This window comes from Numida meleagris, unplaced genomic scaffold, assembly GCF_002078875.1.
Source record: "Numida meleagris isolate 19003 breed g44 Domestic line unplaced genomic scaffold, NumMel1.0 unplaced_Scaffold272, whole genome shotgun sequence".
Lineage (NCBI taxonomy): Eukaryota > Metazoa > Chordata > Aves > Galliformes > Numididae > Numida > Numida meleagris.
This window is the reverse complement of record NW_018364530.1, coordinates 88618-116208: the sequence shown is the minus strand read 5'-3', so window position 1 is coordinate 116208 and position 27591 is coordinate 88618. Positions and strand designations below refer to the sequence as shown.

Sequence of the window (27591 nt, the reverse complement as noted above, 5' to 3'; positions counted from 1 at the left end):
ACTCGATGATCACCGAGGTCCCTTCCGACCCCTACGCTATTTTGATTCTATCATCTTTACAAAGCATCGCCATCAACCTGCGTTACACTGCTACAGCTCGTTCCGGAAAACCTCCGGGATTTTAAAGCAGCACGTCGCATCTTCAAAACGAAAGAAGGCTGACGCCACCGGAAAGCGCCTTTGCCGCACGGAAAGCAGAGAGAGGAGCGTTTTTCACGGGCATGCCGGGAGCTGTAGTTCCTGCCGTAAGGCGCGCAGGGGCGGAAGTGCGGCGCCGCGCGGCATGCCGGGAGCTGTAGTTCCTGCCGTAAGGCGCGCAGGGGCGGAAGTGCGGCGCCGCGCGGCATGCCGGGAGCTGTAGTCCGGCCGGCGCCGCGCGGCATGCCGGGAGCTGTAGTCCGGCCCGCGCCGCTCCCGCCGGCCCCTGCCGCTGGAGGACTGCTGGGCGCGGCGGAGCGGAGCGGGGCTGAGCCGTGCAGCGGAGATGAACGCGGTGCTCGCCGTGAAGCAATACGTGTCGAAAATGATCGAGGACAGCGGTCCGGGCATGAAGGTGCTCCTGATGGACCGGGAGACGGTGAGCGGCGGGGCCGGGCCGGGCGGGGTGCGGGGCCGCCGTTCAGCGCGCGGTGACGCGGCGCTCCCCGCAGCCCGGCGCGGTCAGCATGGTGTACACGCAGTCCGAGATCCTGCAGAAGGAGGTGTACCTCTTCGAGCGCATCGACTCCCCCGGCAGGGAGCCCATGAAGCACCTGAAGGCCGTCTGCTTCCTGCGGCCCACCAAGGTATGAGCCCTCCCCGCGGGGAGGAGGGATGGGGCTGAGCCCCTCTGATCGCCGCTCTGTCGCTGTGTGTTCCTTCAGGAGAACGTGGACTATCTCATTCAGGAACTGCGGAGGCCAAAGTACAGCATCTATTATATCTGTAAGTATGTTCTGGTCAGAGCTTCTGACGCTCATTGAAGCGCCCATGGGAGACACTGACCACCCCCGTGGGCAGAGTGCTGCTGAGATGCTGAAAATGTCTGATTTGGAGGTTTTACGTTGTTTAGATCGCCAGGTCTAAATTCACCTTTTAGGTTGTTATCAATGGCACGGGCAGGGGGACCAAGTGCACCCTCAACAGTTCACTGATTGCACTGAGTGGAGTGGTGCAGTTGGCACAACAGAAGGAAGGGGCGGCATCCAATGGACCTGGGCAGGCTGAGGAGTGGGCCCATGCGAACCTAGTGAGGTTTGACAGGGCTGAGGGCACAGTGTTGGGTCGGGGCAATCCCAGATAAGAGTACAGTCTGGGAGAGGAACTCCTTAAGAACCGTCCTGCAGAGAAGGATTCAGGAGACCTGGTGAATGAGAAGCTGGAGATGAGCCAGCAGTGTGCGCTCGCAGCCTGCAAGGCCAAGTGCATCCTGGGCTGCATGAACAGAGGGGTGGCAGTGGGGCACAGAGGGGATTGTCCCCCTCTGCTCTGCCCTCATGAGGCCCCATCTGGAGTAGTGCATCCAGGGCCGGGCCCCAACACAAGAAAAACAGCTGTTGGAGTGGGTCCAGAGGAGGCCACGAAGATTATCAAAGGGCTGGAGCACCTCTCTTGCAAAGAAAGGCTGAGGGAGCTGGGGGTGTTCAGCCTGGAGGAGGGAAGGCTCCAGGGAGACCTGAGAGCAGCCTTCCAGTACCTAAAGGGAGCTTATAGGCAGGAGGGAAATCAACTTTTTGCAGAAGTAAATAGTGATGGGACAAAGGGGAATAGTCTACTAAAAGAGGGGAGACTTAGACTAGATACTGGGGAACATTTTCACTGAGGGTGTGTTGAGGCCTTGACACTGCTGCCCAAAGAAAGCCTGGGTGCCCCATTCCTGGAGGTGCCTAAGGTTGGGCTGCATGGGGCCCTGGGCAGGCTGTTGTGGGGGCTGCATCCAGCCCATGGCAGGGGGATTTGAACTCTATGATCTCTGACATCCATTCTAACTGAGGCCGTTCTATGAAATTATTTTAGAAAAGGTTACATGTATATAAGATAAAATAGTTAAACTGAAACAACAGATAAGAAGTCTTTATAAAGCAATGCCGTAATCTGCATTACTTTCGTATGGCTTATTCCTGAAAACTTCTGGGATTTTAAAGCTTCACGGTGCTTCATAAACATAAAAGAAGTTTGATGCTGGCTTTAGAGAGCTTTTATTACAATGAAAACAGGGAGAGATGAGACACTGAGCCAAATCTTGAAGGTAAATGTTTTAGAGACAACATTAACTTCACATTCCAGTGTTGGACTAAACCCAATACACAGCATCTCATAACACCTGGTGGATCAGGCAGGTGTTCCTCACGCATCCTGTTCATGCTGTAGAATATTCTGTGGGTTTGGAAATGAAGCAGAATAACTACAGTGGCCTTTCTGATGAGGTGTAACGTCGTGCACATCAGGTTCTGGGCAATGATCTGAAGTAGCCTCTAGATGTCATTGTTGCCCCACAGTGCTGGAGGAGCAGATCCTGGTTGCAGGGGACAGGAGTTTGCAAACAGTGGTGGTGACCTACTAACACAGCAATGCTGAGAAGCTCCAGCTTGTGTTAAGTTGGCCACAGTGTTAAACTATTTAATATTGCTTGTCTTTTACCTTTTTAAATCTACTAACTACAGCTGTGTATGGCATTGCCTAATTAAGCAGATGCTGAGCAGTGAGAGGTAGAAGAGACAGTCTGCGTAATAATTATGGGTGTGAAGGCAAATGATCTCTGTTGCAATCCACTTCTGCTCCAGGGCAGAATCGAGTCATATTGTGCTGTGGTATTCTTGTGTTCTGTGTCACTCACAGAGCCCAACTGTTCTTTTGATGTTGTTTTGTTTCAGATTTCAGTAATGTGATCAGTAAGAGCGATATCAAGGCATTAGCTGAGGCCGATGAACAGGAAGTTGTGGCAGAAGTTCAGGTGAATTTTGAATCTTTTAAGTAGATTTCTTAATCCAAAACACTAGAAGGTGAACGTACAAGCTAGCAAACACATGTGGCAGTGGGAGGACTGTGTAGGTCTTGAACAGTATGCAGCAACACTGCAGAAAACGCGTGTGTTCTGTTTCTCCTTGCCCTCCAGTTGCTGGAGGTACTGCTGGTACTGCTGGCGTCAACGTTTCACAAGGCTGCTACGTGTTGTCTGTGGCATCAACAAAGAGCTACATACATGAAAAGTACAACAGAAACTGGCAGTGGAGTTGTCAGCAGAAGTGTAGGGATTATGAGTATGTAGGCATGGAGGAAGAAGAAATGATCAGAGTCAATGAGTGCAGTGCTTAGGATTTTAATGTTGCTGCTACACATGCTCTTGTAGGCTGAATAGGGGTTGGCAAGTCATTAATCATATTTCCTTTCACTTGTTGGCAGGAGTTCTATGGAGATTACATTGCAGTGAATCCACATGTTTTTTCTCTCAACCTCTTGGGTTGCTGCCAGGTATGATAAAAACTAATGCTCCTCCAGGGCTCTAGGGCCTTGTTTTATGGTTGACAGAGAGCCCAGTGACCACAGCAAATTGGGTGCAGTGGTGGTAGATGCCCAGCAGGCAGAGTGCTGTGTCCAGCCCAAAAGGGGTAGCTGGTCCTTAACAGGAATTGGCGACCTGGATTGTGGCCTTTGGTGTACCTGCTGCTTTAGTCAAAATGTAGTCCACTTGGAAGGAAATGCAGCTTTATGGGAGAAGGGGTTTGGGAGTGGCATATCCATCTCACACGCAACCTTTCCTTCTAGGGTCGTAACTGGGATCCAGCCCAGCTGTCCAGAACAACTCAAGGGCTGACTGCTCTGCTTTTGTCCCTGAAGAAATGCCCCATGATTCGGTACCAACTCTCTTCAGAGCCAGCAAAGAGGCTTGCTGAATGTGTGAAGGTACGGTGGGCAGGCAGGTGTTAAGTGCGTTTGGCAACTTTGCTTAATGTTTTTTTCTTAATGTTGTTCAGCCAATTCTTGTAAATTCTTCCATTTACATGTTATGTGGCTTTGGGCAGGTCACATCCCTCGTTTGTGCTTCCCCCTGAACTATAAGAGAAGACCCTTATTTCTCACAAGTCCTGTAAATTGCAGTGTGTTACCTGATGCCTTTTGAGAGCAGGTATTGTTTTCTCAATAGCAGCGTAGACTAAGATAGCAGCACAACTTATTTTTCTCCAGCTTTTCACTTTTTATTTATCTGCTACAAAAGTAAAAGGGAAGTTTTTCCAGGTGTACATATAATCAAGTTTTTTTTTCCTCCTTTTCTCAACAGCAAGTAATCACTAAAGAGTATGAGCTGTTTGATTTTCGTCGCACTGAGGTTCCTCCTTTACTCCTTATTCTTGACCGCTCAGATGATGCGATCACCCCACTTCTGAACCAGGTGAATAATCTCAGTTGTCCAAGGGGCTGAGATAGGAGTTTGAGTTCTGGAAGTGCACAGAACTTCGTGGCAGTAGCTCACAACCTGACAGGGCATGGTTTGTATTTAAGAGTAAAAACTATTGCCCCTGTTCTTCTTGAAATCCTTCTTTTATCTTGTGGCTCAGTTTTTCAGACGGTTGTGCATGGATTGTGCATGTAGGCTTCAGAGGCAGAGATGGCCAAAAATCAGACCACATACGCTTTCATAAGACACACTTTGCATTTAGTGTCCTGGCGTCTCAGCGGTGTTATTTTAAACTGTGTATTTGTGCAGGCTGCTTGGTAGCATATGTATGTATTTGTTGAGTGACCTTGCTCTGGTGTATTTCTCTCTCTTTGTTACTGATGGGTGGCAGTATTTACTGTTATTTGTTTCTTTGCTGTGTTATAACTGTGCTGCAGAACCTGGCATTGGTCTGTTTCTCTCCTTTCTGTGGGGTATGCTTAGAACTCAGGTCACTCTGGGCTACCCCAGCCGCAGGCAGCACTTCAGGAAAGTGGTGATGTAGGAGCTGGTGGTGATCCTTGTGTGCTGGAGCAATCTGATAGTCAGCAATTGAGCTCACATGTGGTTTGTAGAGTTGAGGACAACACTCAGCACAGGGCACCAAAAGCGTTATCTGCTGCGTGGAGACTTTCTATCCAGAAGAGAGAGTTAAGTGAATGTAAATGCGATGTCAGGCCTGTCAGCATTCTGATCAGCTTTCAGTTTTCTCTCTAAACTAAAATTTGTCTTCCTAGGATAAATATAGTAACTCACTGATGTACAGGTACGTACTCTCCTGTTGCTGTGTAAGAAGCACGGGATTGTGTCTGAAATCAGTTTGTAACTGTGGAACCTCTGCAGCCAAAAATACATACCCGTTCACAGGAGGAGAAGGGGGAGTCAATGGTGGCAAATAGAGCTGCTGTAACAGGAATATTAATCCCAATTGTTCTGCTTTTAGAGTCATTTCCTTTGAAGATAACCTGCAGTAAGCACCCTCGGATGGGGGTGATTTTCCTATATATTTGCATCAGTACCTCTCACAGTGAGAGGCCCTTGTGATGGTAACAGAATTTATTTCTGATTGTAATGTTCTGACAAAAGTTTGAGGAGCAGACACTTAGAATTCTCTGTGTTACTAGAGCAACGGAAAATGACCTTGTTTGCGTTCACCCTGAAATCTTTTTCAGTGCCGTGTGATACTGTACTAAAGTCAATACTTGCCTTTCTCTTTCCCCATCTGTGTCAGTGGACGTACCAGGCAATGGTTCATGAGTTGCTGGGGATCAACAACAACCGCGTTGACCTCTCGCGTGTACCAGGCATCAGCAAGGATCTCCGAGAGGTGGTCCTGTCTGCAGAGAATGATGAGTTCTACGCCAATGTAGGTGGCTGTGTCTTGTGGTGGGGATCTCCATGAGTAGCTGAATGCCGGAATCAGGTTCCATTCTTGGAACCTTTCAATCTTTCAGTGACTTTAAGCGTTAAGGTGAGGAAAGCTTACGTAGGGTGAAAGTCACTGTGTCACGCAAGTAACATCTGATGTGTAACAACACAGCTTTTTTATAGTTTTAAATAAAATCTGTACCAATTACAAAGCTGCTTGGTCAAGTTTGGGTATCAGGCAGATGATCTGCAATGGTACGTAAGTGTTTTGGGTGCAGAGTGCCTCTGTGTTTTAGCTGTATCAGGACTTGTGTTCAGATGGTTTTCTCTCAGATCTTCTCCTTGTTCCATGCAGAACATGTACCTGAACTTTGCAGAGATTGGCAGTAACATCAAGAATCTTATGGAGGATTTCCAGAAGAGGAAACCTAAGGAGCAGCAGAAGCTGGAATCCATAGCAGATATGAAGGTATGGTCAGGACTTGTTAAAGCCCATCTGTTGCAGGATAGTGCAGGTCACTGCTGACTGTATGCTGACAGTCCACATTCAGTTCAGACCTCTGCAGTGAGTGATTTCTGGGGGCAGGAACCACCGTTATGTGTTCAGCACAGTATTTTTTTTACTGGGGGCCAGACCCTGTGGTAGGCCATTCTGCACCACTGCAGCACAGCCTACAAGCCTGCTTGCTCTGACTGCTCCCTGAGCTGCTGTTTAGAGCCTGCTGGAATCCAGAAGCCCCACAATTGAATCAGTAAGCCTCTAGTTCAAGTACTTGGCTTAACCCAGTGTGGCTGTGTGCACTCTATGTCTGAGCTGGGTTCCTTGGCAGCTGCTCACAGCTGGGGCTGTTAATTTAGTTGCTACTGAAGATTTAAAGAATTCTGGCAATGTCTCTGCGTTTACTTTGTGTCCTTTTATTTTGAGTACAAACAAAAAGTACAACCAAAAATCTCCTTGTAACTGGAGAAATCTTTCAGTCTTTTTCTGGATTTGAGGTACCTGACCATCCATGTACCTGCAGTGGTCTGGCTTATTAGTGGATGCGTGCAACGCAGTGATAAATTGTATAAACTACATCTTGCTTTTATTCTCTAGAATCTGTTGCTCTGGTTTCCCCCTCACAGGCATTTGTGGAGAACTACCCTCAGTTCAAGAAGATGTCAGGCACAGTATCAAAGCATGTGACAGTGGTAGGAGAGCTCTCTCGACTGGTTGGTGAGTGCAACCTGCTGGAGGTGTCTGAGGTGGAGCAGGAGCTGGCCTGTCACAACGACCATTCCAGCGCCCTCCAGGTACCTTGGGCTCAGAACCTAACTGTGGTCCTTTGAATTTAGTTGGTTTGCTCCTGTCAGTCTCCCACTGATGGAAGTTCGATGCTGAAAATCAGTGGGAGTTTTGTGTGCAGATGTCCTACAGGGTAGGGACATATGATGTTAGGATTACTCTTCTCCTACCCATTCAGTTCAGATGGGGATGAATCATAGTTAATAACTGGCTTTAGAAGCATCTTTGCAAATTCTGTCTTTACATTTCACAATACAACATTCCTTCATTATATGTAGTTGGTTGGGATCTGGCAAGCTGCCTGCACAGACACCAATAAAGGAAAATTTGGACCCCTCTGCAGAAGCTTCTTGTATTTGTTGGGAAGGAGAAGAAATGGAATCCATGACTAAACCAGACCATTCCTTGAGGTGATGGTTTTTACTTGTTTTTTTTTTTTAAATATAGAACACTGAAAAGCCTCTTCGATAAAAGATTTATTTGGCAGAGAGGACTGAAAAAGCCTAAAAGAGACTTCTGTTATAGCTGAGTATATACTGAAGTTTTGACCCCACGCTGGCTTGTTGGATTCCATGACCTGACCTAATATCTGACAGCATGTCAGTAATGATGAATTGTGGCTGCTGACTATTCAGAGAAAATAGCAGAATTGTTAAGAGTGACTGTATTATAGCAGAGTTCAACCACCTCAGTATTAGAAAGCGAATCTTTCGTTTTCTTATAGCTGGGATAGAAGTTGCACCACATAATGGACTTATTTACACTTTGATTAGAAAATAAAAATAAGGATTTTCAACAGATTTGAAAGACATGTTTTCTTTACCTCTGTTATTCTGTTCTCCAAGTGGGTGGCTAAGTGATAACATCAGCTCTTCAAGCACTGTCATCTATTACCAGATCCTGAGCTGATGTGAATCAGTATAGACCTGTTGAAGTCATCACAGCTATATAGATCTGTGAGCATATAGATGTGATTTGATAGCTTATATTTGGTAGAATTTTGATGACCAAGTATTGAAGTGGGATTGTAACCATAACGTGCATTTGCTGAACACAACCTTTGATGTTCTTCTGCTGTGTCATGGTTTCTAGGTCAGGCTTGTGCAGGTTACAAGTTGAATGTTTGACTTCTAATCTGTCAGCTCGTCATGTCTGTGCTGAGATCTTTGTTTCTGATGTTACAAGCAGATACTATGCTGAAGACTTCTCACAGAGAGTGAATGCTGAAACTTGGGTGCTTGGCATTGGGGTCCATTTTAGAAAATGTTGGTCTTTGTTGTAGTAGGTTATCTCAGATTCCCTGGAGAAAGGGATGACACGAACTTCTGGAGGTGGAGCAGCTGCATGCTACAGCTTTATAGTTAAAGGAATATGTGGTAGTGCTGGAAACTGGATAGAGATGGGGGAGGTCAGCCCTCACTGAGTGCCATGCTATGGTGGTAAGGTTGATAGCTGGATTCACCTTGATGCTAATTCAGGTCTCAGTCTGCACTGAGTAATGTTTCTGCGGTTTTTATGGCACACGAGCTGTCTGCATTTGTTTACAGCCACATGCCTGAAGGGCTCTACTGTGTTTCTATCAACTGAGAGTGACTGAAAACCATGCAGCAGCTAGGAAATAAATGCAAAATGCAAAAATGGAACCGGTATCTTTCTACATGAGAGGGAGATCAGTATCTCTTTAGTTGCAATGCCCGAGGCTGTTCCCTGCTGCAGTCCCCTAATGGCAGCGAAGGGGCAAGGCCACAGACACAATGAAGAATAACCAGTGCACAAAATAAAGGCAGAATTGTTCTCTCACTGATGTAACTTCAGCAATTGTTAATTTCTCTGGTGGCCTAGGGCCCCTGAGTACAGTACATGTTGGTTATTCTTTTCCCGGTCTCTTATTAATCCTGACATTGTACATGAGCCTTGAGAGATGAATGGGAGGTTTTGAATCCCATCTCCTTAGATGGACAATAGCTTTTCTGTTTTACAAGCTTCCTGCTCATATAGGCATTGCCACTGTGCTGCCAGCATAGGATCCAAAATCTGGCAAGCAGGCATCTCTGTGGGACTCTGTCCTTACCCTGACAGGTGAATTCCTGACCTCAACAAGAGTTTCTTCATTAACCTTGATGAGCGGCTCACAGCCAGGATTTTACCCCATGTTTTTTTTTTTTTTAACTGGTCTGCATCAGTGGGACAGATAACAACAAACATAGCTGAATCAGCTAGGTCAATAACAACTGTTACAATATTGTTTCACAGCTGTTCACTGAATGTGTCTGTGCTGCCTCTCTGTTCTGGGAGGATAGGAGAATGTTGCCAAGATGCACTGGGATTTTTGGAGTGTTTGAAGGTCATGTTCTCTTGCAGCATGGAAAAAATCCTCCTAGCTGGTTCTGTCCCTGTCTTGGAGCTGCCATTTCAACCACTGTATGACTGGAAGCTCTGCTGCTCTCACACTTGAGCCAATACAGGCTGATGTTTTGCTTTAATGTTCAGCACAGGGAGAACTGCAGACTTTGTTGTGCCCTGAAGTGTTGGTCCAGCCCTTAACCAGATGCCTGCAAGCGCAGTCAGTAGTGATGCCTCTTCCTTATGATCCATTTCCAGGCTTGGCATTAAGAAGCTTATTTCTCCCACTGCTCACCTAAGCTACCAATTTGGCTCTGGTGTTTTTTCCTCTGTTAACTCCAGTATATCAACTGTATGGCTCTGTGCAGTGACTGAGAAGTTGCAGAGAAGAAATAAGTACTTTTGCTGTGATGAGAAGGAGGAGTACTTACACGGCCAATTGTCAGCTCACACGAGCTATTATATCCTGCCTGCAATCCTTGGAGGGTACACGGCATGCATCAGGGGTTCTGAATCGTTTCTGGAAGTGGTCTCTGCTTTAGCAGGCAGGCTCTGGGATGTGCAGTCTTTGTGTTTACAATGCTGCCATGTTCTCTTCAGCAGAAGAAGTAATAATCTGCATGTTAGAAGTAAACAACTGTGGATTTCTGTATTTATTTCTCCAGTAATCTATCTTTGCCTTTCCATGCTTTAATTCTTCCTTTGCTTCAAAGTGCTTTGTTTGCTCCCCCCCACCCCACACTTCTCACATCCAAACATTGTCTGAGACTTTGATGCTTTGTCCCCCACCTTCCACAAGAAAACAAACTGTGTAGCTCTGCTAGCACTTTTTTTCCTTGATGGTTGATATTATGATGGAACCTGTGGGCCAGCTTTTGCTGTATTCAGTTTGGAAAAGGAAAGGGAAGAGGTTAAAGGTTTCTACAAGCGTCTGCGGGTGCCCCATTTGGGAGGAATGCACTGAGCTGGGCTTGCTCTGCAGCATATTATGGAGAGTTACAGAGAATTCCCAGCTTCATGAAAACAATTTGCAGTCCATTATACGCCAATAAATCTAACCTCAGAGCACATAAGCAACAGACCTCAGCTTCTTATGACACGATTTAATTCTCTTGTGTTCCTCCTGCATGCGATTTTGTTACTAGGCAGTGGGGTTGATGTTTGATTTAATGTGCTTTGAAGGCCTCTCCACTTTGTATCTTGCTGCAGAATGTGCGGCGCCTCCTGCAGAACCCCAAGGTGACAGAGCTCGATGCTGCCCGGCTGGTGATGCTCTATGCCCTGCACTATGAGTGGCACAGCAGCAACAGCCTGCCGGGGCTGATGGCAGATCTCAAGAACAGAGGTGTTTCAGAGAGATATCGAAAGGTAATACAATACTTCTGTTGGATGAATGAGCGGGGCAGGAGGGCACTCAGCTGTCAAATTGTTCTTAGTTGGTGGAGGGTGTCTGTTGCTAGTCATAATGTAGCACAATGCTTTTTTCTGTTGAATTGCACCACACCTCTCAAAAAGAGCACGGAGCTTGGCTGGGGCCTGTAGGTGTTAAAGGCATAACTAATTTCTTAATTTTCATTTCCAAAATCAATGATATTATAAAGGATTCAACAAAGCAGAGATGGTGTGCTTGCCAGGAGTCTAGACCTGGTGTATGGCATGCAGACAGCCTGGTGCATGCTTCCTTTCTCCTTCCTCCACCTCTTGCTGAACAGGCAATAGCTGTAGCAAGGGACTTAACCAAAACAGTAAGGGGGGCTTGGCTGAGAGGGAGAGGGTGGCAAAGCTTGACAAATGTAGTGAGCAGCTGGAGAGGAGGTGGAGAGGCAGAATGATGTCACTGTATAGAAGATCTGCTATCACTGCAGAGGACTGTGGAAATGAAAGCCTCTTTCCTTATGCAGGCAGTGCCATGGCACAGTGACTTGCTTCTTGTATTCAGGGAATACTTCTCTTCCACCTTTCCTCTCTTTGGATAGTATTACCTACTCGGGATCAATCTCTCTGACTTCTTGGTCATTGTTCCAGTACCTCCATTGAACCTGATTGGGCAACTGCCTGGAATTTTGTTTCCCAGGTTAACAGGACTCTGGTTTTGCCTCTCTCTCTACAGCTAGTGTCTGCTGTTGTGGAATATGGAGGGAAACGGGCCCGGGGAAGTGACCTGTTCAGTCCGAAGGATGCTGTAGCCATCACCAAACAGTTCCTCAAAGGACTGAAGGTATGGATCTGCCATAAATGAAATAATGACAGCTTTAGTCAAAGTTACGGTAATGGGGCACGATTCTTATGCCATGTGCTTTGGCTTTCAGAGGTGTCATGGTCTAGGCCTAGGTCTGTCTGCTTGACAGGCGGCCTACATGCTCCACAGCCAGAAGGGTTGTGGCAGGGGAATGGGCCTAGATAAAAGAGAAACAAACAAACAAAAAAGCAGCGTCAATGATCTGAGGAAAAAAACTTAGTTATAGTAGTGAAATACAAATTAATTGGGATTCAAGCTAATAAATAAATGAGAGAGGGTTGTCTCTGATGCTGCATTGACCACCAGGGAGCTGAAAAGAGACAGAGATCGCATGACCTCTCAGCTCTTTTATCTTTTCCTTCCTGCCAGAAGACAGAAAATAACAAAATTAAGTCTTTTGGGAGTGCTGTGTCTTTTCCTGGCCCATGGAAACTGTAGTTCATTCTTCTCTTCAGAAGACGGAGCTGCCGCATTAACTCTTGAACTCCTACCATGGCATGATGCTATGAATGTGGAATACTGATGCAAAACACTATAAAACCATGACACAGGTTTAATCATTTTTCAGTGGTTTAATAGTAAGTGCACTGAACATTTGAGGTGTAATTCTCATTTTAGACAATGGAAGTTGGTTGCTGAAAAGTCCCTCTAAATCCTGACTCAGTGGTTAATGCTTGCTATATCCATCAGATGCTGGGGCTCTTGAGTGTGGCTTTGCCAGTCAGCTCTCTCTCAGCATGCTGGCTTGCTCTATTAATTCATAACAGGAGCTTCTTTTGCACTGTAGGGTGTTGAGAATGTGTATACGCAACACCAGCCTCTCCTTCAAGAAACACTGGATCAGCTCATCAAAGGAAAACTGAAGGACAGCCAGTACCCCTACTTGGGTCCCAACACCCTCCGTGACAGGTATGTGGGGTCTTCCTGGGCAACACCTGGAATTGAAACACATCTGCTCCTCCCAGTGCTCCCGCTCGCTTTATTGCTTGCCCATAGGTGGAAAAAAATTCAGGCTTGCCAAAGAAATGTTTTGATCAAGTAGGTACTTCCTGAGCTCTCAGGTAGGTGCCAGGCTATTAAAACTGAAATGTGGTCTTCTTTCCTCCATGTTCAGTGCTGACCAAAACATGACATTCCCACTGTAAGTAAGAGCTTAGGTAAGGATATAGCCATTGCACCAAGCTTCCAGGATGTTCACATGATGGATTTCAGCATGTCCCCTACCTTCAGTCCATGCCATCTGGCGTTTATTTGCAGAGAACCAAAAATAGTCCAACTGCTAACTCTCCCTTCTGAGCCAGTTACTATTTCTGATTAGAATGGGATCTTGCTGAATATGGCCAATAACTGTAACTGAAAAGAGCTCTAGCTATCTGGTTCTAGCTGACTTTGCTAGACCTAAGCTCATCTGTTGTCAGTGAAGTCATTAAAGATAAATATAGGCCTCAGAGTTAGGGCACTGAGTTGGTAGAGAGTGGGCTACAAGTTCTCTTAACAGCTTTCTGTACAAATCACTGACTTGTTTGGTACCTCAGTATCCTTTCTGTAAGTTACATTAAGCTACGCTGTCTCCCACGGTATTCTCCTGGAGAAGCTGGCAGCCCATGGCTTGGACAGGTACGCTTTTCTGGGTAAGGAACTGGCTGGAGGGCTGGGCCCAAAGAGTGGTGGTGAATGGCTGAGGAGTGGCTGAGGAAGCTGGGGTTGTTCAGTCTGGAGAAGAGGAGGCTCATTGGTGACCTTGTCGCTCTCTATAACTACCTGAAGGGAGATTGGAGTGAGCTGGGGGTCGGCCTCTTTCTCTTGTAACTAGCGACAGGACAAGGGGGAATGGCCTCAAGTTGCACTAGGGGAAATTTAGGCTGGGCATTAGGAAATACTGCTTTTCTGAAAGAGTGGTCGGGCGCTGGAATGGGCTGCTTAGGGAGGTGGGGGAGGCACCATCCCTGGAGGTGTTCAAGAAACATTTAGATATAGCGTTGAGAGACATGGTTTAGTGGGGTTACACTGGTGGTAGGTGGATGGTTGGACTGGATGTTCTTGTAGGTCTTTTCCAACCTTGCTAATTGCATGATTCTATGAAGTTCTGTGGCGTGCTGGTTGGGCATTTCTTATTCCTCTTAGTAGTAGTGTCATTTGAAGGCACTAGAAGATCTTTATGTTGCTTTGTTTTCTTTGGGTGATCTGTGGTGAGACCATCACAGCTATTCTCTGAATCTTCTCAAATGTTTGCTGAATGCCCCAGGGTTTTACTTGCAGCATTACAACAATCATCATGCCCTTCACACGCTGCATATGACTGGCTTTTTATCAGCAACTGCCACATTTGTAGCAAGGCAGAAAATGAATTCAAGGTAGTGATTCTCAACAAATGAAGGTGGCTGCTGCAGGGAAGTTTGAGTTAAATTAAACCTGTGGGTTCATTTAGAGCAGGAGGGAGTGGATTTGGGGACCAGCAGCCAGCAGTGTCAGGTAGGTGGGAGGGGCAGGAACCATTGTTCATGTCTGGCTCTTTGAGGTGAACGCACACACTGGTCTCTCCACTTAGCCCTGCCTTGGGGCATTTACATCCACCTGATGAAAGCAAAAATGTATTTTCTAACAGGGAAACATCCAAATTCCATGCCAAGCTGACAGCAGGGGATATAAATCATTTATGAATAATAATAATAAAAAATTATACAAGAATCAATTTGTTTATGTATGTCCTTGGTAGACCAAAACCTACCTGCCTTACTCCGTATTTTACCTTAAAAATAAAATGGTGGATTTTGGACAAGGTAAATGGGCAGTTTTAATGAGTGTGAGATATCAAGACCTCTCCCTAGCAACAGATATGGCAGCAAGAATGCCATCCTTCATCCATACATCTCCTTGAAATGAGATGTATTTCAGCCCAACAAAAAGAGATGGAGGGATGGGATCTGAAACAGAGTGAGCAGAACATGAGAGACTGCATCCAGGCAGCCCTGACCCTGGTTGCTTCTGAGCTAACTAGAAGCAAATGGTCTAATGACCCATTTACATTCCGCTGAGTTGTGTTTCACTTAGATTCTTCTTCAGATGTTTAAGAGCATGTGGTTATTTGGGCTGTCCCCTTATGAGGAAATCTTGTTCAGCTTAAGACATGAGAATTCTAGGAATCAAAGGTTCTGTAGCTTTGACAAAACATCAGTACCAAAATACTTTTGTGCCTGGTCTTTACTTCCTTTATAAAATGGAGGTGCAGCACTGCACTGTCTCTTGAGCATGAATATTAAATTTCATGAAAATGGGTTCCCATCTAAAGACAGATTTTATCTATCAGTCTTGGAAGAAAAAGTGATGCTGAATGGTGTTGCTGTAGGGTCAAATGAGTTGAGTGAGGAATTTACATTAAATAGTTTCATGGAACTTTGACTAAATCGCAGCCCAAGGCAAACTGGGCTATCCTGTCTTCTCACTGTGTTTCCAGAGGATAGTGTTGCCATGATTGGCAGCAGTTCAGCAGCAGGTCAGGGCAAAAGGCTTTGTATTTTTTTGATCAAAGGGAGGCAGTTGCTTGAACAGCAGAGAATTTAAAAGGATTCTTTTTAACTGTTCCGTTCTGTATTAAACATCACACTGTTGCAAGGGAGGAAAAGCTCATGGTCCAAATTCATCTGTGGAAGTTGTCAGCAGTGAAGGAGAGGGAATCTTTGCAAAACTGAGCAGGGTTCCTAGGAGAAAGCAATAAGCAATTCTGCTTTCTTTCGCTTCTCTTTTCTTTCCTGCTGTGTTAAATATCATCCTCTTCTAGCATGCCATAAGCCTGCAGTCCCCTCCACCTTACTGCTGGAAAGTACCAGCTAGAAAAGTTCCTACAGCTCCTTCCCATTGCAGCGATCAGTGGGAGCCCAGCTGCATTGTGCGCTGCAGAAGATGCCTCCGAAGGTTTGTGACACATTCAGAGCACTGGCAGGGCCCTTCAAAGCCTGCCCTTTGGGTGGAGCTTTTGCTTTGTTTATGCTTTGGAATTGCCTGGGAATTTCTCTTAATAGGGCATTTGTCCCAGCAGACCAAGTGGGCCTGATGGTGCTTACACACGAGAACTAACTGATACCATCCACTGTAGGGTATGCTGTGACTTACAGCCTGAGTGTGATCTTTCTCCCGTAATTTTGTTGAAGGGGGAGTTGCTCTTGACTGCTTGAGAAGAGGAATAATTTGGAAACAGCTTACCATTATAGATGTGACACACATCTGAAGGGATGGGTGAGGTATCTCCTTAGGCAGCAAATATAAAATCTCCTTTTTTGGAAACATCAGCTTGCAGCATGTGATGTCGCACCATTTCGCTGTGCGCTTTTTCATCTGAGCTCACACAATGCCACGCTAAAGATGAGGAAAAGTAGTGCTATTGCTTAATAATATATATTATCTTGGGTTTAGTATGATTGGTGTTTTGTGGCTTTTTTTCAAGCCAGATCTCTGACCGTGTCCTTGTTTGTTCAAGGCAGTTGCTTTATCCTCCTCTATGAAATGCTGGAGCATTTAGCTGTTAAATTGGCAGTTAACCCGAGGAAATACATAGCCACATCCACAAATTGGAGCCGAGGAGCATAACAGCTGGGGGTAGTGTTCCTGTAGATTGCTTTCCCACTGATCCTATAACAGTCTTGGGGTTTCTTCCTGTTCCAAAATTGCTTATTGTTTGCCCATGATAGAAGCAATAATTCCCTGGGCGCTCCGTGAGAACACCAAGATCCTTTTGTTCTTCCCGTGGAGTGTGTGTATGTATATATATATATACACACATATATGTATGGTTTTTTTCCTTGCTATCTATGTGTGTGTATATAAATATATATAAAACCCACCCTAAACTTCCGTCTGTAGGGTTGCTTACTTCAGGCTACCTTAGCAGTTTGGTATGTAATCCTCATCAGTGCTGCATGAAGTGTGGCTGGTCCTGGCAGTATGAGTCTGCTCCTGATTTCATTTAACCTTTCATTTAAGGTAGTAGAAGAGTGCTAGGGTAATACGGACGGGAATGGTCTCATTATTTGCTGCTGCTTCTTCTGTGTGTACTTAGTTCCTCTTTAACCTTGTGTGGTTTGAAGCAGACTTTGTCATTTTCAAACCTATTTTAACACATCTGTAAATGCCTTTGTAAGATACTTCTCTGTTCTTGACCCTGAGGTTGAAAAACTATCAAATTGTCCTTCCTGTGCATCTGGGCTTTGCATAAGTGAGAAACACAGTTTCCCTCCCTCAGTCAAGCCTTGTCTCTGTTGAAGTGACTGGGCTGGTAATGCACAGCCACCTTGTTTGTGGAGGTCCAACATCTTGTTAGACCAATTCATGTAACCATAAGTCCTAGGGGGAAGCTATGACCCTGGGACTTGGGGCTGTTCTCTGTGATGAGAATGAGCAGAGAAGATGTCTTGGTGACAGCGAAAGATGATGGCAGATTCAAGGACTGGTTCATGTTAAGATGATGGGTTGATGGTTAGGATACGGTGGTGGCTGGACTTGATGATCTTAGTGGTCTTTTCCAGCCTTAATAATTCTGTGATTCTATAAGCGGGCATGGTGGGGATGGGTTGGCATTGAACTTGATCTTAGTGGTCTTTTACAACCTTTGCTATTCTGTGATATTCCAGAGTAGCACATGGGAGCTGACCACGCAACTTCTGCATTGAAATCTTTAGGTCTCTTATAGTTCCAACCTAAAATGCATAAATGATGGTATTGGAGGTTGATGCTGTGGACAGCTAAGAAGCTGCCTGCTTCGTTTCTCTGTTGCTCTTGTGATTCAATTAGTAAAGATATTTTAACCTGGAAGGTCCATACTGACCCGCAGGACTTTGGGAGCTGTGGCTTCCTCACCTGAAAGGCATTCTCCCTAAGAACTGCATGGCCTGGTTGGCACATCTCTTACACATAACGTGATAAAAATGGGTTTGTAAGGATTTTCAATATGCTTTTTTTCTGACAATCTACAGTTGCTTATCAGATCACTTCATTGCTATGCCTTGCCTTCCCTTTGATTTCCATTCCCAAGAGACTTCAGCACATTTGCATCTAGTTTTCAAAGCAGCCTGCCTGAACGCAGGCAAAAAGGTAAGGTACAGCACTGCTCTGTCCTCTGGGGCTGCTCAGTGACTCGTGCTGTCACTACAGGGCAAAACCCTCTGTCTGCCTGAGCGAGATGTCTGGACCTGCACAGCCCGGGTGTGCAGTTGCTATATATAACCTGCTTATCTTAAGGCTGCAGTGCAGATTTCACAGTCTGTTCCTGCACAGGAGACGCGGAGTAGTTCTGCAGGGAGATGAGCACACTGAATCCCGGTCTCTGCAAGGGAAGCTGATGCAGCACAGACTGAAATCCTGGCTGCAAGGGCTAAGCCATGCACAGGGGAACACTTGCCACTGTGTCCAGAGAGTGCAGGCATAAAGCCTGATAGAGCATGCTGTAGTCATGCTGGCTTCTCTGCAGAGGATTCCATTCTAACTCTTGTTCTTTCCGAGGAAGCTCTGCAGTACGTTGCTCACAGGTTGCAGGCCCCGAAGCTGCAGCTTTCCCTCTCCACCCCACAATGGCAGTCTGCCTGCACTTCCTAAAGTGTCCTAAAGACCTTGTTTTGGCTGTTCAGGGCATGTTATGCTGACCTAACCTAAGCTTCCAGAAAAAACCCATGCCTTGGAAGATTATTGGGAACAGTGGTTGCTTTGAGGAGGGATTTTTCTTACCTTTCTGCATCCTTTCCAGGGGCAGGGAAGCGGTAGTGTGCAGCTGGTGGCTAAGACACTTGTTCTGAGCCAGCATCCCATTCTGATGGCAGAACGAGTTTTGCTCTTTGTAGGGTTCTCTTATCAGTGATAGCTCTTCTGAGGTGAGTGCTGCTGCTCCTCTGGACAGTAATAGGTGTCAAGGGGTTTCCAGGCTGGCTTCTCAGCAAGGAGTAACCAAAGACAGCGTCGAGGTGCATGCCAGGGTCATCCCTGTCTCATGCTCCATTTGCTTTGTCACTGATCCAGAGCTTGCACAGACAGAGCGGATGAATGCCTGCTGCTTTCACCACTGCAGCAAGCAGCTGTGTCCTAATAGGAGTACCTGCCTGGAAAGCAGAGACTAGTTTTGAGACTGCAGCAGAAAGTTAATTGTGTTGGGACTTGCCTGTTCTCCAGAGTGAAGCACTCTGACTCGAGCAGGGGATGGTCTGCAGCTGACAGGATGCAATCCAGACCTTTCACTATAGATTCTGCAGAAGTCATTCTTTCAGCTTTTAGGTGGTGGCAAAAGCTGATTTACGGGAGGCAAGAATATTGTGCTATCCCTGAGAGAGGAAAACTTAAGGAATTGGGGAGAGTGGTGCAGGGAAGGTCTAGCCGTCCCTTGAAAGCAGAACATGCAGGGCATGTGCCTGGTTTAGCATTTTGCTAGATGCAGACACTTCCCTTCTCCCTTTCTCCTTTTCCCTCTGTAAAATCCTATATTTCGGGGCTACTTAGGGAATGCGACCTCAGAGGTAAACCCAAGCATAAATCCACTGTTCTGTAATCAGCCAGCAAAAGTGCTGCTGATCTGTGCCCTTCTAACCAAGCCTGAGAGCCCTGAAGCCCTACTGCTGTCCTCGTTTGACTCCGAATTGATCTGAATTTAACAGCCGCAGCAGCGGCTCCATCATGCATTAAACATCGGTGATGTGTCATGGTGGAGCTCCACAGGGATACGCCATGTGGGTGTGCTGAAGAGGCTGTTAGGATTTTGAACACAGTGTGTAAATGTTTAGGAGAGACAATGTTTTAAAGGCGATTTCATGGGCTGTGTGTTGTTGTCGGTCTTCAGCCAAGTGTATCACAGAAATGAAACGTGGTCTGGGGAGAGAAACCAGAAAGATCGCTGACTCCGTGCCCAGGGCTGGTGCAGGATTTATCCAGTTCTGTATTTGTGTCTTTATTACAGGCCCCAAGATATTATTGTCTTCATCATTGGAGGGGCAACTTACGAGGAGGCACTGACCGTGTACAACCTGAACCGCACCAACCCGGGTGTCCGGGTCGTCCTCGGTGGGACCACCATCCACAACACCAGGAGGTAACAGCCTTATTGCCAGGGACTCTGTGTGCGTAAAACTGCTGACACGAATGTGAATTGGTGTTGCCTGAGGGATCTTCATTGCTCAGTAAAACACAGGAATGTGTCTAAGTGGTCTGAGCCCAGCGCTGCTCATTATCACCGAGGGCCGTATCATCAAGCTGAAGGTTTAACGTGTGCTTTGCTGACTTCAAGGGCAAGGAGGTAGATTTGTGTAGGTTTTCCTGTTTATAATTCACCGTACACTGTACTATGAATGAAAAGCCAGTGCAGCACACAGGTATTCAGAGCTGCCTGTGGTCTCATTTCTTCTGTTGAAATCTGGAGCAATTGCATTCAATAGCAGTGAAGTTAATGTACCTATGATTAGAATGGAGTTCTATGATTACACTGCTCACAGGCTCTCTGCCGCCCACAAGCCTGCAGAGCATTGGCTGTGCCTTTTGCATTTCTCCCTGGAGAAAAGAGCTTTCCTTATTGGTTTGTTTTACACTCTGAGCTGCCTGGGAGGTCAGAGAGTTGTGAGGGCTCAGTCCTGCAGGACTGAGCGGGGCCAGGGAGCACTGAGCACACTGAGCTTCATTGATTTCCTGGGCACTGTCTGAGACAGCAGCTGGCTGAAAATGCAGACCACATTGGGGATTGTTTTCAATCAGCACAGCTTACTGCTAGCTGAGCAGAGGCATTTGTTGCATGTCTTACAGAAAGTTCTAGTGAGAAACAAGATGAAGAAATAGGGATTACTAGACCCCTGCTGGACAAGGTGCCAGAATCAAGGATTCTGAACTTGATAAGTTTTGGGTTTCTGTGTCTTGTTTGCCTTGCTTTGCTGACATCTTTTCCTTCCTATCTCATTGGATGCCTAACTAAGCAGATAATTTACTTTGAAATAACTTCTGCTCCCTGATTGATGTACCTGCATGTTTTCCTTCCACTAAACGACATCTGAGCAGAAAGAATGTCCTCTGTTACAGAATCACTCCCTGTAATATCCTATCATCTTATTCCAAGAGAATTATTTCTGTTCTTATAGGAAGCAATCCCATGTCTTGTCTGTGTGAGATATATCAGGACACCAGTGGTCAGTCACTGGAACAGCCTCCACAGGACAGTGCTCTCAGAAGGAGGGAATGTGACAGGTGACATGTCTCTCCCATGTGTTGCAGCAGGAAGTATGTTGAAATCCAAGTCCTGGTAGAGCCCCTGGGTTGTCCAGCAGCTGCTCAGAGCTGAAAGGGAGCACCAGGGTGGTAGGGAAGGGCAGCTCCAGCATGACCAAGTAGAGCACAAATAGAATGGTGCTGCACAAGAAGAAGTTGTGCTTCTCAGCATTCAGGATGGCAGTTTTCAGAGCTGACCAATCACTCTGGGTGCATCAGCAGTGCTCTGGAGCTCAGGAAGCCCACCCTGTTAATGTCACAGGCTTTGTATGTCAGAAATACAGCTGCTAAGCGTTTCCTTGATCTCAGTTACTGACATGTGGATGCAGGTGTGGTGCATAGACTAAAAAGTGGTTTTGGTTTTAGGCCATGTCTATGCACTGTTGCTGCACTAGTGCAGTGTGATATTTTTAACACCCCTGAGCTTTTGCCCTTCCTTATCATGCCTTCAGGCTCCAAAGCTGCCTAGACAAAGCAGTAACAACTCTTATGCAAGGTGTTCCAGTGGTCCCCATAATCACTTTGCTAAGAAAAAAATCCCCAAACCCACCAAATTCCCACTCCAAAATTTGGACCTTTCTTTTGTATAAAACCAGAAGCAAATTACGGTCATGAACTGGGTTACAGAGGCAAGTCTGTATTAGCCCACATATCAACCTTTGCCTGCCCAAATTACCAGACTTCCTCGACCTTCTGCTTTCCAGAATGGCCTTTGAACTAAATCCTGTGCTAGCCAGACCTGGAAATAGTAAGAAAAAGAGATCAGCCCACAGACTAGCTGCTTTTTACTTAAGAAAAGAAAGAAATTAAGTGAATTGGCATCTTGTAAGGATGCAGAAGAACTGGTTCATGTTCAGCCTGACATCCAGTGCAACCTCTCAGTCTACCATTGCATTTTGAGGCTGATTTTGACATCTGCCAACAGGCCTGCATCAAACCTTAACCAGCGTCTGTGCTGAGAACCTGGATAATGCTGTCATCACACCACACTAAATACAAAAAAAACCAACAGAGCGAGGATAGGAAGATGGCACAGTTTTTAACTCCAGATTGGAGGCTGAGACCTGCCCTGGAATGGTATTGGTGCAGTACATTCAGCAAAAACTATCAATGGGGGATGGGGAATGGAGGAAACCTCCTGGCAGCATTTGGTCTAGAAGGAAAACGAGCAGGACAGGCAAGAAGGGCTGGTATTAGTTTTAGGTTCCCACCCCAGCTCTGCTGCTGACCAGTTAGGTGAAAGTAGGCAACTTTCTGCTTTGTCTGTTTGTACCAGAAGATCTCTAAGCTTTGTGAAATTCAAGATTTGCAACTACACTCCATAGATTTGTGCTGTAAGGAGTAACATTAGCTGGCTGGGGCTTCTCCTGTGACTGAGTTTTGGCGCAGCCTCTGAATTATTTACAGAAAAACAAGGATACTGTATCAGAATTTGCATTTCAAAGAATGAAGTGGAAAAAAATAATAATTTTAGAAGGCTGTTGCTTTGTAGGGGGTGAATGGTATGGGGTCCTGTCTGGGAACACTGAGACGAGGGCTCTCAGGAGTCCTGCTCTGAAAATAGCCCTGTCCCAAGTGAGTTGCTTTTCCCTCGTGGCTTGAATAAGATTTCCTGAATGACGAAAGGCCACACTGATAATAACAACAGAGCTTCCCAGACAAAAAACTGGGTGCTTTTCAGGGGATGGCTGATGCTGTGCAGGAGGAGAAGCAGCATGCAGAGCAGAGTGAGCCAGCTCCCACCAGGTACCTGAGAAAAGGAGGAAAGTTTCCTGTCCATAGTGATCGCAGCACATAAGGGTTTTGGCTATATCAGCAAATACACCAGTTTGTGAGCAAACCTTGATTTGATGGTGTTCTAACTCCTCCAGTAATCCACCAGCCTTCCTTTAATGAACCGCTGCTTATTTCTGCTGGATTAGGGCTGATATGTCACAATAAACAAGGGGATTTTGATATTAATGCGGGGAGCAGCCCATGTAAGCACACTAATCCCGTGCTTTCATTGTTCTTACAGCCCAACTTAAATTGTGATCAACATCTGTGTTTATGGAGTGGGGGATGGCTTAGGGGACATCCATCCACTTCTTCTCAAGGCAGGGCACAAACAAGCCCTCGGAGCTGTTTGTGCTCTTACAGCTCTATATTGGTGAGAAGCTTATTTGTGGAAGAGACCATCTGTGTTGTCCAATGGGATGCTTAAAAGTGTGGGGGTGAAAATGCTCCTTTACACACTGTTTGCAAAGGTCTCAAATTGGGCATAGGAATGACTTTTTTTTTTAAAGTTTCCTTATGCTACATAGTGATGTCAAGGAGAACCTGTCCATGTTGATCTTATGCATTTATATCCATATATATGCAAAATAAGAGCAGGCATCTAATAGCAATGCTCATACTCTGAAGTGAGGCATGTAGTTGGAAGAGTTCCTTGTAAATAAATCAGGTTACAGGCTCTCTTGTTGGAGATTATTCCTTGATTTACCAAACTTGCCCCTTGCCATTCTGTTTATGGTATTACACCAAAATACATTGGAAATGCTCTGAGATCCTTTGAGAAATGCCGGCAGGGTGGAAAAAAATGTGTTGTTTTCAGGATTTTCAGTTTTTTTGTAATCAAACCAGCTTGGCCACCTGTTACTTTGGACATTTTGGCTGCCCTACTAAAAACACTTCTATTATGATGTGATTTTGAGAATGATTAGGAAGGACTTTCCTGTACGATGAGCCCAGGCAGTGCACCCTGCAGAGCTGTTCCCCGTGGAGGAGATCGCAGATCTGCCCACTGTATGCATCTCTTCTGCTTGGCGCTCAGCCTGTGGCTCTTCTGCTGCACCTTCCCCCAGGCAGAGCCACCTGGTGCATGAAAACGAGAGCGCAGAGCTCCTCTCTGTTCTCCCAGTGATGTGATCAGCTGTAACGAGAGGCTGAGGATTGTTGATTGTGGGTTCTTTTGAGAAACACACGTGAGGGGCTGTGTGCTCATACCATAGAGCTCCTGGAGGCTGTGGCTTTGTGGCTATAGGGCTAGGAGTGACAGCGAAGTGTGTAATTATGGGGCTGTGAAGCCCAGTGTGTTTGGTGAGAGCTGGAGTGCTGTTGCCACTTCCCAAAGAAAAAGCAAGTGATTCCTTGCTGCTGGCAAACAGCTTTGGCACCAGTCCCACAGGCACACAACTCTGTGCACAGCCACCTGGATTGCAAGGAAATTCCACTAGAGAAGGGGTTAAAAGAGATCAATAATGTCTGAAAAACGATGAATGAGACCCAGAGAACATCTGGTGTGTGGGGCTGACTCATCCAGAGCACAGGTTAAGCAGAAACCTGCTGTGACTAATCCAAGGGGGTGCCAGCCTGACCCACTTACCCACTTCCAGCAATAGCTCAGCTGCCTCTTGGTGCTGGATTCAGCTGGCCGAGCCCACGCTGTGATGCTGGTGCCCATAGGGAGAGCACCGGGCCAGCCTTTAGGATCCTGAATCTGGAGGGAACAAGGTGTGGGAGCAGGTGGAGGCATCCCTAATCCCCTCCATGCTTTTGTATTCTTTCTATGATGTATGTAATTGGGAGACCATTGTGCAGGAGGTGCTCGGGGGTGGTCGCTGTGCTTGCTTTTTAGACCTTTCTGAACTTTATCACCATAACAAATAAATAGGAGTCCCCTTTAAAAGGAAAAGCAAGTCATCCTCTGTTGAGAACTCAGCCTGCCTGGCTCTAATGCCGAAAAATAAAGCTGGAGGAGGGGTGGCTCTGGCTGTAATCATGGTGCTGGTGGACTGCAGCAAAGTGCACCTCCTGTACATCAGGCTGCTGCCCTCAAGAATGCGTATTTCTGAGCAGTGCAGGGTTGAGATCTGCAAATTGATGCAGGCATTTGCATGATTTTTTTATTTATTTTTTTTTAAATTTTTAGAAACTCTCGGGATTCCCAACCTTGGCAGGTAGGCCTATCTTACCCCTCTTCTACGGAACAGGGCTTTTGTAGGATTTGTGGTGTATCCTGATTTTTATTTTATTTTTTACTTTTTAATCATTAATGTTGGGATAACTGAATCAGCATATTGAAGGCATGAATAAACCTGGGAGCTGGCAGTAGTGTACAGCACCGCCACAGTAACCATCCTCCTGGTAACGTATCCTCATCAGAGCTCACGTGGGAGTGTTGCTGTGGTTTTGCACAGTGCCCAGCAGCCTCCCAGGCTGCACACAGCAGTGGTGCAGATAGCCACGGTCCTGCCTGGTGCTTACACAGCAGGGCGTGCTCCTGCTTGGCTTTGCAGGCGGAAGTGCTGTGCAAAAGTGTGTAAAAGCCTATAACTGACCAAAAACAACGCAAGAAGCTTTAAAGGATCACTCTTTCAAATCCTATTTTTTTTATTTATTCCTCTTGAATTAGTCTCAAACCTTAACCCACTTCTAGACCTATTTAGGCAAGAGTGCTCCCCTCACTTGCCATCCTTTGCTGGATTAAGCTGCGCTGTGATTTGTGCAGGGGCTGAGACTGCTGGAATGCAGCGTGCTGCAGCTGACCTTGAGTGAGCTCCAGCACATAGCACAGAGCAGGTACCTGCTGCTCAGCCCGCCATGCACACCCGTCTACCCCGATAAGGAACGGCTGTGTGCTCATGACAGGTGTAAGCCTGGAAACTAAACCACCGTGGCATGTTTCAGGGATAAAATTGGCCTTTGAAGACTGCTCGGTGACAGAATGGGTGAAATTAATTTTGCAGACATATCGAGGTTGAAATCATCCCTCTCACTGCATAACCAAGGAGCCACAGTCCTGCCCATGGCAGGAGTTCTGTGCTGGCAAACGGGGCTGCCTTTGCAGCGATCTTGTCTGTACAAACGCTTTAAGGAGCTCCACATGCTAGAATGGGGTTTTTCACACTGTCACGCACCATAACTCTCTTCTTAATGATGTAACAGGGAATTTTGCTGTGCTTTAAATGGAAATAGGTTTGGGCTAGGACAGGGCAGTCTTGCGAGCTCACATTTCAGTGTCTCTGTCCCCAAAACAGGGCACAGTGCAGACCCACCTGTCTGGGTTCCTGCCTGCCCCAGACTTTCCCCCTCCAGCTGGCCAGCCCCAGCCCGTGATCCACAGCAGAAGGGTTTGCTGAGAAGCCCAAATATGTCTCTGAAGCAGTTGTCCTTTGGTTTTCCTGTGGAACCATTGCTCCAGTGCATGGCTGAGCCATGTGCTTGTCTATAGATCCTTGGTGCCCCAACCTCCCTTAGGAAAATCAGAGAGAGAAGGTGAAAGGATGAAAGCTTACTATGTCTTTAACCATTTTACTGAGTCCTTGAGCTCTGACTGGATTAATGCTTGGTGCCCAGAGGTTTCCATGGGGCCCATTAGTTGGATTTGAACAACAGTCCGTAAAACATCATTCAAACAGGCTGAAGTCACAGTAAGGATCCCAGGCAGGTGGGAGCCCTGCAATGGGCTGAGGGAAGGCTGAGCGTGACCCAGGGCTACTTTCAGAGTGCCCTGCTGCAAAATGCCAAAGATGCCGCAATGGGAGGTTTCCACCCTGCCTTTTCCTGCTCTCTCATCCTCACAGGAAGGCAGAGAGCAAGCAGAAAACCAAGCCCACGCTCTGGCCTTCCTGGCTTTGTTGCCAAGAATCAAACGGGGCTGCCAGCAAACCCAGATGCTGAGCTGGGCTGAGAGAGCCAGGAGTCCATTCTGGGAGCCTTATGGAATGGGATGGGGCATTTAGGGAGGAATGGAGTTGCTCAGTGGAGGTGATGATTGCTGGCTGCCCAGATTTTGGTGCCCAGGGAGCACTTGTTGGTGTTGTTAAAAGGCTGTGTGGTTGTTTTCTGTTGGCTGAGAGACTAACCTGAGCTTTGCTTGGCAGCTTCCTCGAGGAGGTTACAGCTTCAGGTTTCCGTGGCCGAAGCACCGAGAGCTCCCATGCCGCGCCGAGGCCAAGCAGCAGACGGTGAAGCTCACGGCAGTTCCTTCATCCTCCATCCTCTGCGCTGGCATTGGTGTCTGCCTGGAGGAACATGCCCCAGACTGCAGCACCCACACCGTTTTTGCTTTGATGCAGGACACTGAAACGTCCCTCTGCAAACACTGTGTGTCCGCCGCAGTGCTGCCCTGCGGCTCTGCTCTACCAGTGTGTCCAGACACGTGTGAGTCCACTAATGAAGATCTAATGATGTGGCCCGGACTTTCATGTGCATCTCTGGAAGGTGTGGCTGATGGGCACTGCTCTGCTCAGTCGTCTGTATATTTTGAGTCCTATTAAATAACCCATTTTGGCTGAACCTCTTTTCTATTAGAGTGCCACTCCGTGCTTCACCTTCTCCATTAACTTCTCTTTACTGCAAGAAATCTGCACCACTCTGTGCCCCTTTCCTCGCTCCCATGTTCTGAAAAAGTGTTGTGATTTCTATTTAACAATAAAAATTGCTCTGGCAGTAATTAAACATACTCGGTTTGAAAATAAATAAGAACGCTGCAGTGATGAAGCAGAGCTCGGGGGGAGGTGGCCAGTTGGCATTCTCCTGAGCATGGAGCTGGACCAGGGACAGACAGACAGACAGTGCTGCAGTCCCAGCAGCGCCTCCTGCCAGGAGCATCCAGGAGAGATGTGTGGCCTCTCCATCCCTTCAAGAGGAATTGTTTTTCAAAATTCCTTTTAATTTAGGTACAGGAACTGTGAAAAACAGCACAGGTTGAGTTGAAACAGACATCAGCAGACCAGA

At 46.6% G+C, this 27591-nt stretch overlaps 1 protein-coding gene across 1 annotated transcript; it reads left to right on the top strand.

Moving 5' to 3' along the window:
* Positions 1-380: 380 nt before the first annotated feature.
* VPS45 (vacuolar protein sorting 45 homolog) lies at positions 381-27316 on the top strand. The gene is made up of 15 exons (XM_021382681.1): positions 381-577; positions 651-785; positions 864-924; positions 2853-2932; positions 3382-3450; positions 3745-3882; positions 4259-4369; positions 5646-5780; positions 6138-6251; positions 6908-7075; positions 10620-10778; positions 11521-11628; positions 12437-12558; positions 19580-19711; positions 26736-27316. The coding sequence occupies exons 1-15, from the start codon at positions 485-487 to the stop codon at positions 26821-26823; spliced, it is 1713 nt and encodes a 570-aa protein (XP_021238356.1). The 5' UTR covers positions 381-484; the 3' UTR covers positions 26824-27316.
* The last annotated feature ends 275 nt before the right edge of the window (positions 27317-27591 follow it).